The following is a 15,134-nucleotide window of genomic DNA, read 5'->3' on the forward strand; positions in this document are numbered from 1 at the left end:
ATTTCAAATATACAGTAAAATGTTAAAAAAAAAATTAATCATTGATCAATTTTGCATTTTACTATTAGTTAATATCCTTTGAGAGCTCAATTTTTTAAGATTATCCATACAAAAAATAATAATAACAATATGTGTAAGGAAATTGTAATCCAAAACTCCAACACCCAAACACCCCAAATATTAGTTTGATTTGATTTGCTTGATAATAAAGAAGAAAACAACTTTTGCAAAGACGAGGGGACAAACTGAAGCTGAAAGCCTTTCCGGTCGGTAGGAGTCCCGCCAAACAGACCCTAGTCTTGTTTCATTTTTCTTAATGCATTTTCATGATTATTCTCCTAAAATATTTTCACTTCTTAAATCCAATTAAAATTACCAAATGTTCATCTGCTAAGTGCCTCCGGATCATCTGGCAGAAGAGGAATTTACAAGTTTTTCTAACATACGACGAGGGATCTAAACGTAATTGTTGCATTGGTTTTAGAACAGATACAATTTAAAAAGAAAAAAGAAAAAAACAAATCTCTCATGACACGAACACATTTACACCTTATTTTGATAAAATAATTTTTCAACTTACATATTTTTTCCAAATGAAATACCAAATCAACACGTTGTCAAATTTTCACAAATAATTCTCTAAGTTAAACACATTTAGTGAATATTTCGTCCAAATGAAAATAAATAAAATATAATACTTTATCTTAAATTTTCCCGAGAAAAGGAAAAAAAATGTGAATATGTAGAGAAAAGACATAATTGATTAATTCCGTGTTTGGTAGAGCCGTTGACTAATTAGTCAAAGGTAGAGAGAGAGATCATTGTCACATGGATGGATCCATCATCCAAGGTAGTATAGATTAATAAATTTTTAATAACATATAGGATAAATTACAATAAAATTTAATAAAATTATAAATACATTCTTATTATTTAAAAAATATAAATATTATTAAAGTTCAAAATTATATAATAATACATTTATAATGAACTGTCACGACGAATATTTATTAATTAATTATTAACATTAAAAAGTATTTATAAATTTTAAATAATAAAAAAATAATTATAATTATCATGAATTTCGACGAACTCGTTGGAATTTATGTATTATATATATATATATATATATATATATTATATGAGTTTTGCTTGGCGAGGGAAGTGGCTTTTTAGTCATAGCTTCCGGTGCAACTTTGCTTCTTCTTCTTCAGAATTTTGACTGCAAATAACGTGTCCCTCTCCCTTCCACTTGCGTTGACAAATTTCTCTCTCTCTCTCTCTCTACTCTGCACACTCTTCTTCTCATCGGACATTACGTTTATCAGAGTCAGACAATTGATAACAAACTGTTATTATTATTTCTTAGGATGATATTTTTTAGCGTAAGATTTTGATTATATTACTTTAAAATTTTATTTACATCTCCTGAAATTTATTGTTTATATTTGACTATTTTTCATTAAAATTTCAACAAAAAATATTAATATTAGCTAAAAAAAATTATATAAATTTTATATTTTATCTCTCGTTTAATGTTTCATGTATATTTTTGCACGTATAAAGAAAAAAATATAAAAATATTAACCTAATCTCACATATATATTACATTTATCCATTTTAAGTATAAAAATATACATGAAATATTAAATGAAGGGCAATATTAAAATTAATATAAATTTTTTTGTTAGCGTTAGCAGTTTTCGTCCAAACTCTAACGGAAGGATGTCAAATATAGAAAAGAATTTCAAGAGAAAGTATAAATATAACGTGTTGATTTATATATTTTATTTTATTTATAATATATTTTAAAACATAAAAAATATATATTATATACGTATGAAAACAACGTATCACGAGAGTAGACTAATATAATTAAGTGGCATGACGTAGATATAGACTAAATGGGCCATGCTTTGTCTCAAAAAGAAGGGCAATAAGTGATGAAACATCAATTAGGGATAAGAGAGTATTATAACTACATCTCCTATTAGCCATCATGACGTAGATTCTTGCTTTATCACAACATCCTCCATTAACTTGAGTGGCTCAAGACACCCCACCCCCACCCCCACCCCCACCCCACCAAAAAAATAAAAATAAAAACTTAATGAAATAAAATAAAATAAAGTGGTTATCAAAAGACAATATAGCATATTAAATATTACCAAAAGGAAGTGATTAATTAACATTTAATATTATATATATAGGTAATTCGAGAGTCGAGATCGAATTAATTCGTCCTTATCTCAAATAATTCATATTTAGATAAGATCGTCGTTTTGTACTGTTGTTTATGACACAATAATGTTTTAATTAATCTTCCCTGTAAATTTATCATATACTATATTTTCTATTGAGAGGAGAACTTAAGATTTATTAGTCACTCAAACTTTTTATCCGTAACCAATGTGAGACGCTTGCCTGTATCACTTATTTTTTGTTTCTTTATAAGGATAATAGTATGTTGTACTTCCATGACTGTGATAGGGTATAACGATATTTTCTCTCTTATCAGCGGTATAATGGACAAAATCATTTCAAACCACACCCACCATAAACATACGCATTCCACCACGACTTAAACTTATCAAACTTTTCCCCGTAAACACCCTATTTGCCCAACAACTACTTTTAAAAATTGTGACGATCCAGAACAAAAAAAAAAATATTTCATCGGCATGATATACATAAATGTATAACCGTAGAAATTAAGAATTACGTAGCCTTAAATTAAGATTAATCGTTGAATCCGAATATAGCACAAAACGATGAATAACATTAATTAGTAGTAGGGATTGAGATAATTAGGGCACGAGCAAGATTTAGATGCTAAATCATTAATATTCCAGTTTAAGAAATGGAAAATTTCATACCGTGTGATGAAGGTCTATGCTATTTAGTGTTGATTTCCCTAATGCCCCAAGACTTGGGGATTTTAGGGATGGTAACAGATTGAGTTTGGCATGGGTTTGACAAAATTTGAGACGCAATCAATTCAGATTTTTTAGGATTTGAATTTTGGATCTGACGGGTTAGATTCGTTAGACTCGATTTAAATTCAAAAAATATTAAAAAAGATTTTAGACTCTAAAATTTTAAATCTTTCAAAATATATGTTATTTATGTCTACATCAAAACTTAAACTATTTTAAATTATTGTTTTAATTTAAAAAGTATTATTTTTATGTGTTGTAGTAAGTACATGTGACATTTATACAATTATTTTTCATATTTATATAAGTATGATTCATATGAATATATATATATATATACATATATATAAAATGTAAAAGGTAAAAAGATATTAAAAAAATTTGGATCCAAGTAGATTCGGATCTAAAATACTAATCTGGACCAGTTCGAAACCCTAATAGGACTTGAAAACCCACTCTTTTCAGATTTGGACTCATTATCATCTCTAATTAGTACCGAGTTACTTCGTTTGTTGATCAAACTTGTTAAATTTATATTTCGTTAAGTTCTTATCAGACCTAAATAATTATATACTGATGTAATTAGATTTAAATATTATCCTTTTTCATTTGAAATGTAGAATGTAAAAGTATTTATTTAATAAAAAATAAATTCTCCTAATTGCAGAATTACTCTCTAACTCAAAGCAATTTGTTGGACAGAGCCCATTCTGTTTGAGGCCTTGACCTATATAGCCTGGGCCTTTGACAATTAAAACTCCTCTCTGGAGGGTTCAAAGCCACAAGTAGGAAAGTTTGGCTTATAAAATAGGGTAAATTACAACTGCCTTATTTAAAATTTAACATGATTTATTATTTAAAATTTTATAAATATTCTATTGGATAAAAAATTATTATATAGTCTTTAGATGGTGAGGTGGATATTACTAGTTTATTCTTACTAAAGTCTTTTAAAAAATAAAAAATAAATCTAAAAAAAATTAAGAGTGGATAAAATAAATAATCAACAGGTATATCAGTCTATAAAAATATTTTTAAATTTTTTAAGAAATATACAAAATCTTAATCTACAGTCCAAAAGAGTATTTTGGTCAGTTCACCACAAAAATTGAATAAAAACGTAATAGAAATTAATGGAATTGGCTCGTTGTTAAACGGGCACTAAGATTATGGGGTAATTATAATTTTTCAAATAACGATAACGTATTTATAATTATGTCAGATCTCAAAAAAAATATTGTAATTTACTCTATAAAAAATATTAGTAATAACAGCACTTGGTAAGAGTTTCTGATCCAAAATAAACATCTAACAATTAACAAGTGATGAGCATAATACATGTAATCAGCAAGTGAAGTCCTGTACTGGAATTCTACTTTATGTTATTTCATTGTTATTAAAAGTTAATTATTATTAATTGATATTTTGATGTAATATAATGAAAAGTTATGTCACAGATTTACACAGCATGATCCCTATTATTTGAAATTTTACACTCAATATTAATAAAATTATCAGATATAATATGTCTATTTATGGACTTATTATAAAATATCCATTCAGGTATACAATAATTTTTATGAATAATTACGTATACACTCTATACAAATCACACTTTTCTTTTTAAAAAAATAATTATATATATACCCATTAGAAGTATCAATATATACACAAATCACCAATATTTTTTGAAAAATTACACGTATATTTTAAAAAATATCAACATAATTACACAAATTATCTTTACTTTTTTACTATTTGGGATTATTTCTGTAAGTACATCGAAGATAGAATAAATTATATTTTGTCATCCGAACTACGATCGTTTTAACTTTGACATCTAATTTTTTTTTTTTTTTTGGTGTGTGTGTGTCAACTTACCCTATCAACTTTATGAAATTTTGCACTTTGCAATTCATAACTATTTTTCTACCAAGTTTTTTATAAAAAAAATATCACATGCAATGCACATGTGATATTTAATGGTTATGTGATGTGATATTTTTCACATATGCACAACATGTGATGTTTTTTCCATGATTTTAATTTTTATTATTAAAAAAAAAAAGATAAAGAAAGAATAGGACCACAGGCACTAACTAAAACTCCAAAAATGGTCAACGCGCATAATGATTCATCCATCCATTCATCACACACACACACACACACACACTGTCCGTCCATCACCACCAATACCATTAAACATCATCAACGTTCACATGGAAATCGTGCCCAAATCAAAACCCACTTCGACATTTCCAACTTCAACAACAGTTCGGTCCACCTCCTCTATTCTATGCTCTCCTCCGCCCCACCGTCCACAACTACTCCTTTAAATACCTCATCTCCTCCACACACCAGAAAATATAAGTGAAGAACTCAGACACAGACTCCTTTCATCTCCAGCACTAGAGTATTCAAAGCGCATCAATGGCGGAAACAGCAACTGATCCGGCAACTCCATCTCTCTTCTCCCCTTACAAGATGGGCAAGTTCGATCTTTCCCACAGGTGCTCAACTTTCCTCCAAAAGCGTGCTTCTCGTTTTCCTGCTCGCGACTCGTACTTGATACTATTTCTAATCCGCAAAATTATTCGGAGCTTGACTGAAAATTTTTGTTTGCAGAGTGGTACTGGCGCCAATGACTAGATGCAGAGCTCTGAACAACGTCCCCAACTCTGCCCTCGTCGAGTACTACACCCAAAGAGCCACCAACGGCGGATTTCTCATCACGGAGGGCACCATGATCTCCCCGACGGCTGCGGGGTAATTTCGTAATTTCTGTGTCTGATCATAATGGGAAATTGAATTATTAAAGCTTTTGGGGGGGACCCGCACCCGTTTAAACAGTACTTGATTGGGTGATATTTTTAACTCTTGGGGGAATGGTGGGGCCCGCGCAGGTTCCCTCACGTGCCGGGGATATTCAACAAGGAGCAAGTGGAGGCGTGGAAGCACGTGGTTGGTGCGGTGCATGCTAAGGGTACTGTTATATTCTGTCAGCTGTGGCACGTTGGCCGGGCATCTCATCAAGGTACTATACATCAATTTCAAATGATGTGGTGCTTACAACTAGATTTTCCCCAAAAATTTTCATTGTGTTCTTCATTTTTCCCCTTCAATTTGAAAATAAATGTTTGATAGCTCTTGATATTCATAATAATCATGTTTCATATGTCATTCATCCTACAATATTATTATCTTCATAGCCGTCGAAAACAAATCAATAATAAAGACCATCGAAATATAATAGTGAATAAATAATATAATTACACTGACAGGACCCATATAAATAATATCACGGGTAAATTATATTTATACTTCTGAAATTTATCAAAATTATAAATACATCTCCATTAAATTATAAACAGTCTTACATGCAATTCCATTTAGTAGGGTTTACTCTGTTTTATAAATGTTGGATGTATTATTCAAAAATTCATGTTTCTTAGAACATGAGGTGCTCCATTGAAAGCCATGTAAAAATTGTATGAACCATTTGTTAGGCCAAAAGGGTAAAAAAGGGCTATAAAATGAAAAATGGCTTGTTTATCCAAAAATTGAAATATAAAATTTGACCACAAAGTATAATAAACCATAATATTTAACTTTCTCAATTTTTTAAAATATTACAATTTGAGAAACTGATTGAATTATAGTCAAAGTTTTATAAGTGGTATTTTTAGAATATCACATATTAAATTTGCTGAAATTCTACTGGTGGAGTTAAATTGGAGATCTGCAAAAATGTTATGATTGAATCTGGAATTATCGGGTTAAAATGAGCAAATACCCTCTTATAGAAAAAGAATTAATAAATTATCACTCGTGTTTCAAAAATAAAACAAATTACCACCTATCGATGGTTGAGATAGGAGGATAATTTATTTTTTTTTCAAAACACAGGGAATAATTTGCTATCTTATTTTTCACATGGAATTTTTTACTCATTTCTCATATCACATAGAGATAAATTGCAATTTTTGATGGAATTATCTTCAGAACTCAGATGGCTTAGACGGCAATATTTGTGTGAGAAAATGATGATAATTCAAGCATTGAACAAGCATTTCACCTTTATATACTATTGTTTCAAACTTAATGATTTCTGGATGATGCAAACAGCACTTCAGCCGGGTGGAATTACCCCAATATCATCCACGAACAAGCCAATATCAAGGAGGTGGAGAGTGCTAATGCCTGATGGAACTCATGAGATTTATCCCAAGCCACGCAAATTGGAAACTTATGAAATACCTGAGCTCGTTGAACACTATCGCCAGGCCGCAATAAATGCCATTGAAGCAGGTCAGTCAATTTTATACGACGGCAATTCATGACGTGCTTCCTTTTAGAATAGTACGTGAGCAATCACCATGCAAGAATGCATGTTCAATTGTTTCCTCATATAAGCACGCATTCTCACTCTATATTTGAACTTCCCAAAATGCCTGGAAAAGTGCACGTGATCATGTCAATCTGGTGCACATGTCACCTACACTTTTTCAACCATTTTAGAAACTTGCGGCCTGTTTTGTCTTCACTGAGCGAATTTTTGCAAGGTACAGAAAAGAACTTTCAAAATGGATTCCTATCGGACTAAAATCGCCACCTTCCCATACATAACTAAATTGTACTTTTCCCCTTACAAAAATTATAGATGCAAGCTTCAAGATAGAAAATTTTTATCCATATCAGGACCGAACCAAATCAATTGTGTGATATACTTGCCATATGATCGGTTACTTTTTTCTGAACTGTTCACCAACTGCACGACGTTGCAATTGCCATATACTTAGTTAAAGTTCGGTCAAACTCGAGTTGAATTAAAGTATTCAAGACATACCCTCATTGTGACTTGGATACAAACTAACAGTTTTCTCTTATTCTCATCTCAAACTAGTTACATGCTGGTTAGGCGTGACATTTGTGGAGTCATTATTCTGATTCCTTTTGTTAAAGCATGAATCGCATAGGTGATCTTTCAAGTTAAACAATTCGATTTATGTCGTGAAATATACACATGTATATTGCTTTACAGGGATGAGAAAACAAGGAAAATCTCCCACAGGCTTTAAGATAATTATCATGAAAAATGACATTGCATTACACTATCTCAGATGTCTTTACTCTAAAGCCACTAAGTACCACACATTGCATATTTTGATCACCGCAGACTAAGATCCATGTAAATGAACAGGTTTTGATGGTGTTGAGATCCATGGGGCTCATGGTTACCTCATCGATCAATTTATGAAGGATGGGATCAATGAGCGGACCGATGAGTACGGTGGATCCCTGGAGAACCGCTGCAAATTCATAATGCAAGTAGTTCAAGCAGTTGTTTCGGCTGTTGGGGCTGACCGAGTCGGTGTCAGAATTTCACCTGCAATCGATCATCTCGACGCAATGGACTCGGATCCACTCAGCCTAGGCCTAGCAGTAATCGAGAGACTCAACAAGCTCCAAACAGATTGTGGAGCAAGACTCACTTATCTACACGTGACTCAGCCTCGATACACTGCCTATGGGCAGACAGAGTCGGGCAGCCACGGGAATGCAGAAGAGGAGGCCCGTTTCATGAGAACTTGGCGAAGGGCTTATCAGGGAACATTCATCTGCAGTGGTGGATTCACTAGGCAGCTAGGAATTGAAGCCGTGGCCGAGGGTGATGCCGACTTGGTTGCATATGGCCGGTTATTCATTTCAAACCCGGATTTAGTTCTGAGACTCAAGCTCAATGCACCTTTAAATAAGTATATCCGGGCTACCTTCTACACCCATGATCCTGTTGTCGGTTACACTGACTACCCTTTCCTGAATTTACCCAAATCGCGCCTGTAAATCAGGATGTACATTATCATTTTTGGAGGTGAAAGCTTCCTTATCAGCATGGGCAGAGGAAAATCTGTGTATTTCTGTTGTGTACCCTAATAGTAATGTCATGCAGCTGGCTATCTTCTACACGTCAAGTCCTTTAACAATAGTCTGTTTATGCAAAGAGTTTGCCACTTTGCCAGTCAGAATCTTGGGTAATATTGTTGTAAGAGTAAATACTGTTAGCTTGAGAAAAAGGTTTTAACTTCTCTATTCAGATCTATCTTTTGCGCCAATTACAAGAAAATTATGTGACATATGCGTGGTCTCTTTTGGAACCATGTTTACTTTGGACAGTGAGAGTAAATTATATCTACATTCTCTAACCTAATCGAAATTAAAAGTGCATAAGTAATCAAATACATTTGCTCTTTTACGACGGAAAGGAAAAAGAAGAAATATTAAATAAAATTTGGCAATGCTCAAAATAGATAATAACACCATGTACCCATTTTGTTTTTTTCTCATCATCTCTGTGTATCATTTTTTCATATCGTCATATCTAGCTGTCTTTTCACCTCTTTGTTGCCGACAATCTTCACTTTAAAATAGTGCAACACTGATGAAGACTAGAGATACCTTACCTTGATCTTATTATGAACTGTATTGTATAAGTCATGCTCTAGGCAAGATTCAATTGAAAAAGTCAGAGTGCCGGGCTGACCTTGGTTTTATACTCCGATGGTCAAATCAGTTGAGAGATCACGTTCTTATGATTGGAAGAAAGCAGTTAATAAACAAGATTTTAGATAATCTCATAGCTAAACATTGACGAAGTATTTATAGCAATTACCCAACAGTATAGACACAAGTGTGACTCACATGATCATACCACGTTTCTTGCAATTCATTGTTGTTATTCAAGGCCCTTCTGGGGCTGCTTGGGTTGGGCTCCTGACGCCCATTGAGTAATGACTATGGCTGTTGGGTCATTTCTGGCTTGGGGCTTGGCTTCCTGCTACATGGGCCCATCTATTCCGGGCTTTTGGGAAAAGTTTGGGCCATATTAGATTACAGGCCCTATCATACCTTAAGTTTTTTTTAAATGATACGTTAGTTTGAAAAAATGATCAAATTACAGTTAAAATTTTATTAGTGGTATTTTTTAAATATAATAAAAAAAACTCGTTTGAACCCCATTGAATGAAATTGCATGTAAAATAAAACAAACCTTGGGTAATTATAATTAGACCAAATATTAGTGACGTACAAGTTTAGTTTTTGGACATCTTGGTATTATTTTTTACAAGAGTTTGATTCACTTCTAAAAACAAATTATTAAAGAAAAAAAATCAAATTATATAAATTGGTTCAAGAATTCTCTCCCTTCCAATCACTCTTGAAAATGAGAATCATTTTGAATCTTTTGATTGCATAATTATCCTATTCTTCCCATTTGGTAAAATGTTTTAATAACTAAAATTCTTGGAAAATAACATTTCATCTTATAAATATGTCCTAAAATTAGATAAAAACACATGAGAAATTAAAGATGGTTTTCTACATTATCATAATTGAAGCCGCTATTTTCAATATACTTGCTTGTATCAATCAAATCGTGAGAGGTCTGCACGGTAAGAAATGATTAGAACCACCTTAAAAAGATTCGATAATAACCATTTGATGCTTAAATTACATGGATTATAAGGAGAAAATATTTAAGATTGTAAGAAATGTTAGGACAACAAAAACTTGCACCTAGGACTTGGAGGACGGTTGTCTATAAATTTTTCATAGTTGTACGATTTCATATAAATCGCAGATACAAAAATGGTTGAATGATCATGCCGAGTTCATATATATTAGGATTTTGGAGGTATCAGGCCAAATCTTAATGATTGGAACCGAATAGCAAGGATTCAGAGCTGTTCGCTATTTAAAAATGAGATAATAAAGTAGGTTTTGGCACGATTTACACTTTATCGTTAAGAGAGAGTGTGTGTGTGTGATGAATCCGCACAAGAAATTGAAGTAAATAAATCAATTAAATGTATGAAAGTCCAAAAAAGAAATAATAACAGAAATAGATATATAAACAAACATTTTAGCAATGTCAGATGGATCGTCCCAAATTAATGCCGGAGAAGATAGGGAAGCCGTAAGCTCCACACATTGCTCAGCCGAAAGGATTAAACAGCTGACCTACAGATGTCAATTGTCCCTTTGTGCATATAACATTTCCATCATTCTTCTCTTTTTCTTCTCATCATTTCTAACTCATGGACCACTAGATTTTTATATAAACATATAAATATAAATAAATTATTATAAGATATGGAAAATTTTAATTGTTCTCAAATTTTTAATTCTTTGAAAATTTTGGAAAAATCCATATTTTTGGTCCCATATATTATGATATTATGGACTTTTTTAATTTAATCTTATTTATTACGATCTTTTCATATTGCATCCCATAAGTTAGAAATGTTGTCATTTTCAGTCCTCATGTGACTTTCCGTTCAATAATTAACGGAGAAGTCATGGGGCCGTTAGTCCAGCACGATTTTGAACTAACAGCCTCGTAACTTCTCCGTTAATTATTGAATGAAAAAACTACTTGAGGACTAAAAGTACTAAAAAAACCTAACTTATGGGATGTAATATGAGATAATCGTAATAAACGAGACTAAATAAAAAATAAGCCTAGTTAATTTATAGGATTAAAAATGTTGTTTCCCCTACAATATAATCTATCTGGGCAACTAAATCATCGTAGGCTATGTGATCGGGGATTGAATTTAGGGTTTGAAATTCGATTTTTTTTCTTTTAACCCAATACACTAGAAAAAAATATAATTTTTTTTATTATTGTTAATTATTATGGCCACAAAAAAATTATTGTAAAGATAAATTAATCATGGCTCCGCAACGACCAGTAGCTGTTATTTCTGCTAGTGAAGCCAAAACATTAGCCATAGTTAAAATCATGAAAAATATTTTGACCATAACTAAAAATAATAGAAATATTGAGTGATCGTGATAAATTAAAATTAAAATTTTTCACATTAAATTTTGTTTGATCATAATTAATAGAATTGATTCATCATAATTTTTACATCGTGGTTATTTAGAGTGCAACAAAAATAATTTTTTTTATAATAGTGAGAGTATGTTTTCTAATAAGTGAGGGTCGGATATGTAGCTAACTACTTGCACGTGCAGGATTAATTGTATTTCACTCCCTATAAAAATACGAATATATAAGCGAAGAATCTTCTCCGACAAAAAACAAAAGAAAATTATGACAACATACGTAAATTTTTAAAACAGAAACTCACTCCAAAACTGTCTTTCCTTCTCTACATATTTTTTTTCAGGGGAAATTTTTACCTATTATTATTTTTTAATGGCCGAATCGATTGAAAGGAATAGTGAATGATGGAATGCAACAATATTAATTAATTGATTAATGTAAAACTATATCTATAAAATCATGAGTTGCTTTCATTGTGTGATTACTTAATTATGTATATATGTTGATTGCTAACAGATGATGGTTGCTTTCCAGGTAGGTATATACACACAAACAGACACACACGTACGGTATATATACATCGTATAATCCATGAAAAGCTACAGAATTAATGCAGGAGAGTTGGTGGGATATATATATATGTATGTATGTATGTATCAAGAAAGTATATATATACTAAATTATGTGCAGTAATTAGCAGGGAATACTTGTACTATTTAGATTTGTTAGTATTTCACTTTTATATTTTCTTACAAGTTTAAATATATTTTTGGTCCCATAATTTAGGAAATTTGACATTTTCATCCTTTAATTTTTTAAGGTAGCATTTTGGTTTTTTTTTTTTTTTTTAATTTTTATAATTTTTGTCTTTTTTTTTTACAAGTTCACCTTTTTCACTGGAATAATGTATATGCCTCTCATGTGACAATTTAAAAATGAGGCTTTTGTTCCTATTGGCTCATTCTGCCAATATTTCTGTCCTTTAATTTTTTAGGATATCATTTTGATCCATATTTTTTTAATTTTTTAATTTCATTTTTTTCCCTCTGAAGTTCACCCTTCTCTCTTGTTTGCGGTGAACTCGAGTGAACAAAAGAATTAAAATCACAAAATTTAAAAAATTATAAAACTAAAATACTATTCTAAAAAGTTAAATAATAAAAATGCCAAATTAGTAATCTCATTTACATAACAAAAACACATATGTTATAAATACATAGAGTATCAGCAGCTGCATTACAAAACACTAATATGGATTGTTACAGTACAATTTTGCATGTAAATACGGTAGAGAAAGAAAAATGTTGAAGAGTATGGGTCCTTTAACATTGGGATAGTTCTCCACTTCTGCAGAATATGCCCCTCTCTCTCTCTCTCTCTCTCTCGCACACACTTTTGTACATTAAAAGAGGATTCTTGTTTTCTTGCAGACAAAAGATGGGAGTAGTCACATGCATCACTGCACACAAATTCTGTCTTTTCCTCTTCTTGCTCCATAAAAATCTTATTTGATCGAAATAAATTAATCACATAATTTTATACTTGTTGTATAATTAATTTTTTTAATTATATAATAATCATACGATGAGTGTATTATATTATTTGTTCATATATGGCCAAATCTGATATTGAGTGAGTAAATTCCTCCTCCATGCATGCTCTCTCACTACCCTTCCAACTGTTGCATGGCAAATATCTTGCAACCAACCTCCCCAAAATATCTTCACACACTCTATATAAACCCTATTAACAGTTGCATTCCACAAACCATTTCTCAAGATATCAACAACTTAGTGATTTGAAAGCAAAGAATTTTGACCTATTTACAATGTATCTTCCATACTTGTTCTTCTTCTCCCTCCTCCTCGCCGCCTCCTCCAATGCCCTTGTCCAGGACTTCTGCGTGGCGGACCTGTCCCTTCCTGCCGGCCCCGCTGGCTATCCCTGCAAGAAGGCCGCCTCAGTCACTGCTGACGACTTCGCTTACCACGGCCTTGCTACCGCCGGGAACACCTCCAACATCATCAGCGCTTTCGTGACGCCTGCTTTTGATGCCCAGTTCCCCGGCGTGAACGGGCTGGGAGTTTCCATAGCCCGCCTGGACCTGGGGGTGGGCGGCGTCATTCCCCTCCACACCCACCCCGCGGCCTCGGAGATCCTGGTGGTCATCGAGGGAACAATATGCGCGGGATTAATCTCGTCGTTCGACAATGTTGTGTACCTGAAGACGTTGAACAAGGGGGACGTCATGGTGTTTCCTCAGGGTCTCCTCCATTTCCAGATAAACTCCGGTAAGACTCCGGCGCTGGCGTTCGTCAGCTTCAGCGGTCCGAACCCGGGGCTGCAAATCTTGGATTTCGCTCTGTTTAAGAACGATTTCCCGACGGAGCTGGTGGCAAAGACCACGTTCTTGGACGTGGCCCAGATCAAGAAGCTCAAGGCTGTTCTTGGGGGCACTAACTAGAATTAGAGTACATGATTAGAAAATTAAAGCAGCAGCATTTTGATTTGGTGTTACGTTGGTTATTAAAATTCAAATGTAATTGTTTTTCCGCAGGTTGATTGATGTTTTCGTTGGTTTGTTCGGATTTGTGTTCATTGGGATAGGGAAATGTGTTTGTGAATGTTTCGATGAGTGTATTTCTGTTCAATTGTTTGTAATAATTGTTGAGTTCAATTTTCCGGATACTGGTAAGGGTAAGTTAGCTTTTTTTTCCGCATAATGCACGTTTTAATTTCTTTTTTCCCATTTAGATTGAGTTTTTTAATTTTAATGCAATCATATTTATTTTTTTTCTTAAAGGATCCTAATGAGTTAATCACTATATGATTAAGAAATAATAAGTAATTATAGGATTGGGTTCCGTTGTATTTGTCTACTGTTATAGTTATTTTTTATTTTTTTTCTGTAATGTATTTTTTTAATTCGATTTAAAATTATTATATTAATTTTTGAGTTTGAATATATATACTAAAAAAAATTTACTATTTTCTAAAGAGACGTATAAATGATTAATGTTAATTATGGTTATATAAAAATTAAAACAAAATTAAGTTTATCTACTATGGTAAAAATATTTATCATGAATAGCTTCATTAGCAAAAACTACACCCAACAAACGTTGTGTGGTTGTCGCTAATGACTACTAGAAGAAATATAACATTTAATATCATCGTGGTTAAAAGTAAATAGACGTAGTAAATAACTATTGACCACGGTCACTTAATAGTTGTTAGCCGTGATTTTTGCAAGTGTGGCTAAAATATTTGTCATGACAAAAACTGTAGGCAATAGTAAATTCTTTTTTGGTGGACTATTTATTACGACTATTTATTTTTAACCATAA

At 32.3% G+C, this 15,134-nt stretch overlaps 2 protein-coding genes across 2 annotated transcripts; both read left to right on the forward strand.

Moving 5' to 3' along the window:
- The first annotated feature begins 5,086 nt into the window (after positions 1-5,086).
- OPR3 (oxophytodienoate-reductase 3) lies at positions 5,087-9,030 on the forward strand. Its single transcript, XM_011095519.3, has 5 exons — positions 5,087-5,446; positions 5,562-5,702; positions 5,840-5,970; positions 7,062-7,244; positions 8,137-9,030. Exons 1-5 carry the CDS (start codon positions 5,367-5,369, stop codon positions 8,778-8,780), a joined length of 1,179 nt encoding a protein of 392 aa, XP_011093821.1. The 5' UTR covers positions 5,087-5,366; the 3' UTR covers positions 8,781-9,030.
- A 4,507-nt stretch (positions 9,031-13,537) lies between these two features.
- On the forward strand, positions 13,538-14,510 carry LOC105173675 (auxin-binding protein ABP20). The gene has a single exon (XM_011095520.3). It carries the CDS (start codon positions 13,616-13,618, stop codon positions 14,249-14,251), a length of 636 nt encoding a protein of 211 aa, XP_011093822.1. The 5' UTR covers positions 13,538-13,615; the 3' UTR covers positions 14,252-14,510.
- Positions 14,511-15,134: the final 624 nt, after the last annotated feature.

This window comes from Sesamum indicum, linkage group LG11 (genome assembly GCF_026168435.1).
Source record: "Sesamum indicum cultivar Baizhima isolate 11 linkage group LG11, ASM2616843v1, whole genome shotgun sequence".
Taxonomy (NCBI): Eukaryota; Viridiplantae; Streptophyta; class Magnoliopsida; order Lamiales; family Pedaliaceae; genus Sesamum; species Sesamum indicum.

Coding starts and splice junctions, on each gene's coding strand:
- OPR3 (XM_011095519.3), top strand. CDS start 5,367: ATGGCGGAAACAGCAACTGATCCGGCAACTCCATCTCTCTTCTCCCCT. Junction 5,971..7,061: donor TGGCCGGGCATCTCATCAAG/GTACTATACATC, acceptor TGATGCAAACAG/CACTTCAGCCGGGTGGAATT. Junction 7,245..8,136: donor AATAAATGCCATTGAAGCAG/GTCAGTCAATTT, acceptor GTAAATGAACAG/GTTTTGATGGTGTTGAGATC.
- LOC105173675 (XM_011095520.3), top strand. CDS start 13,616: ATGTATCTTCCATACTTGTTCTTCTTCTCCCTCCTCCTCGCCGCCTCC.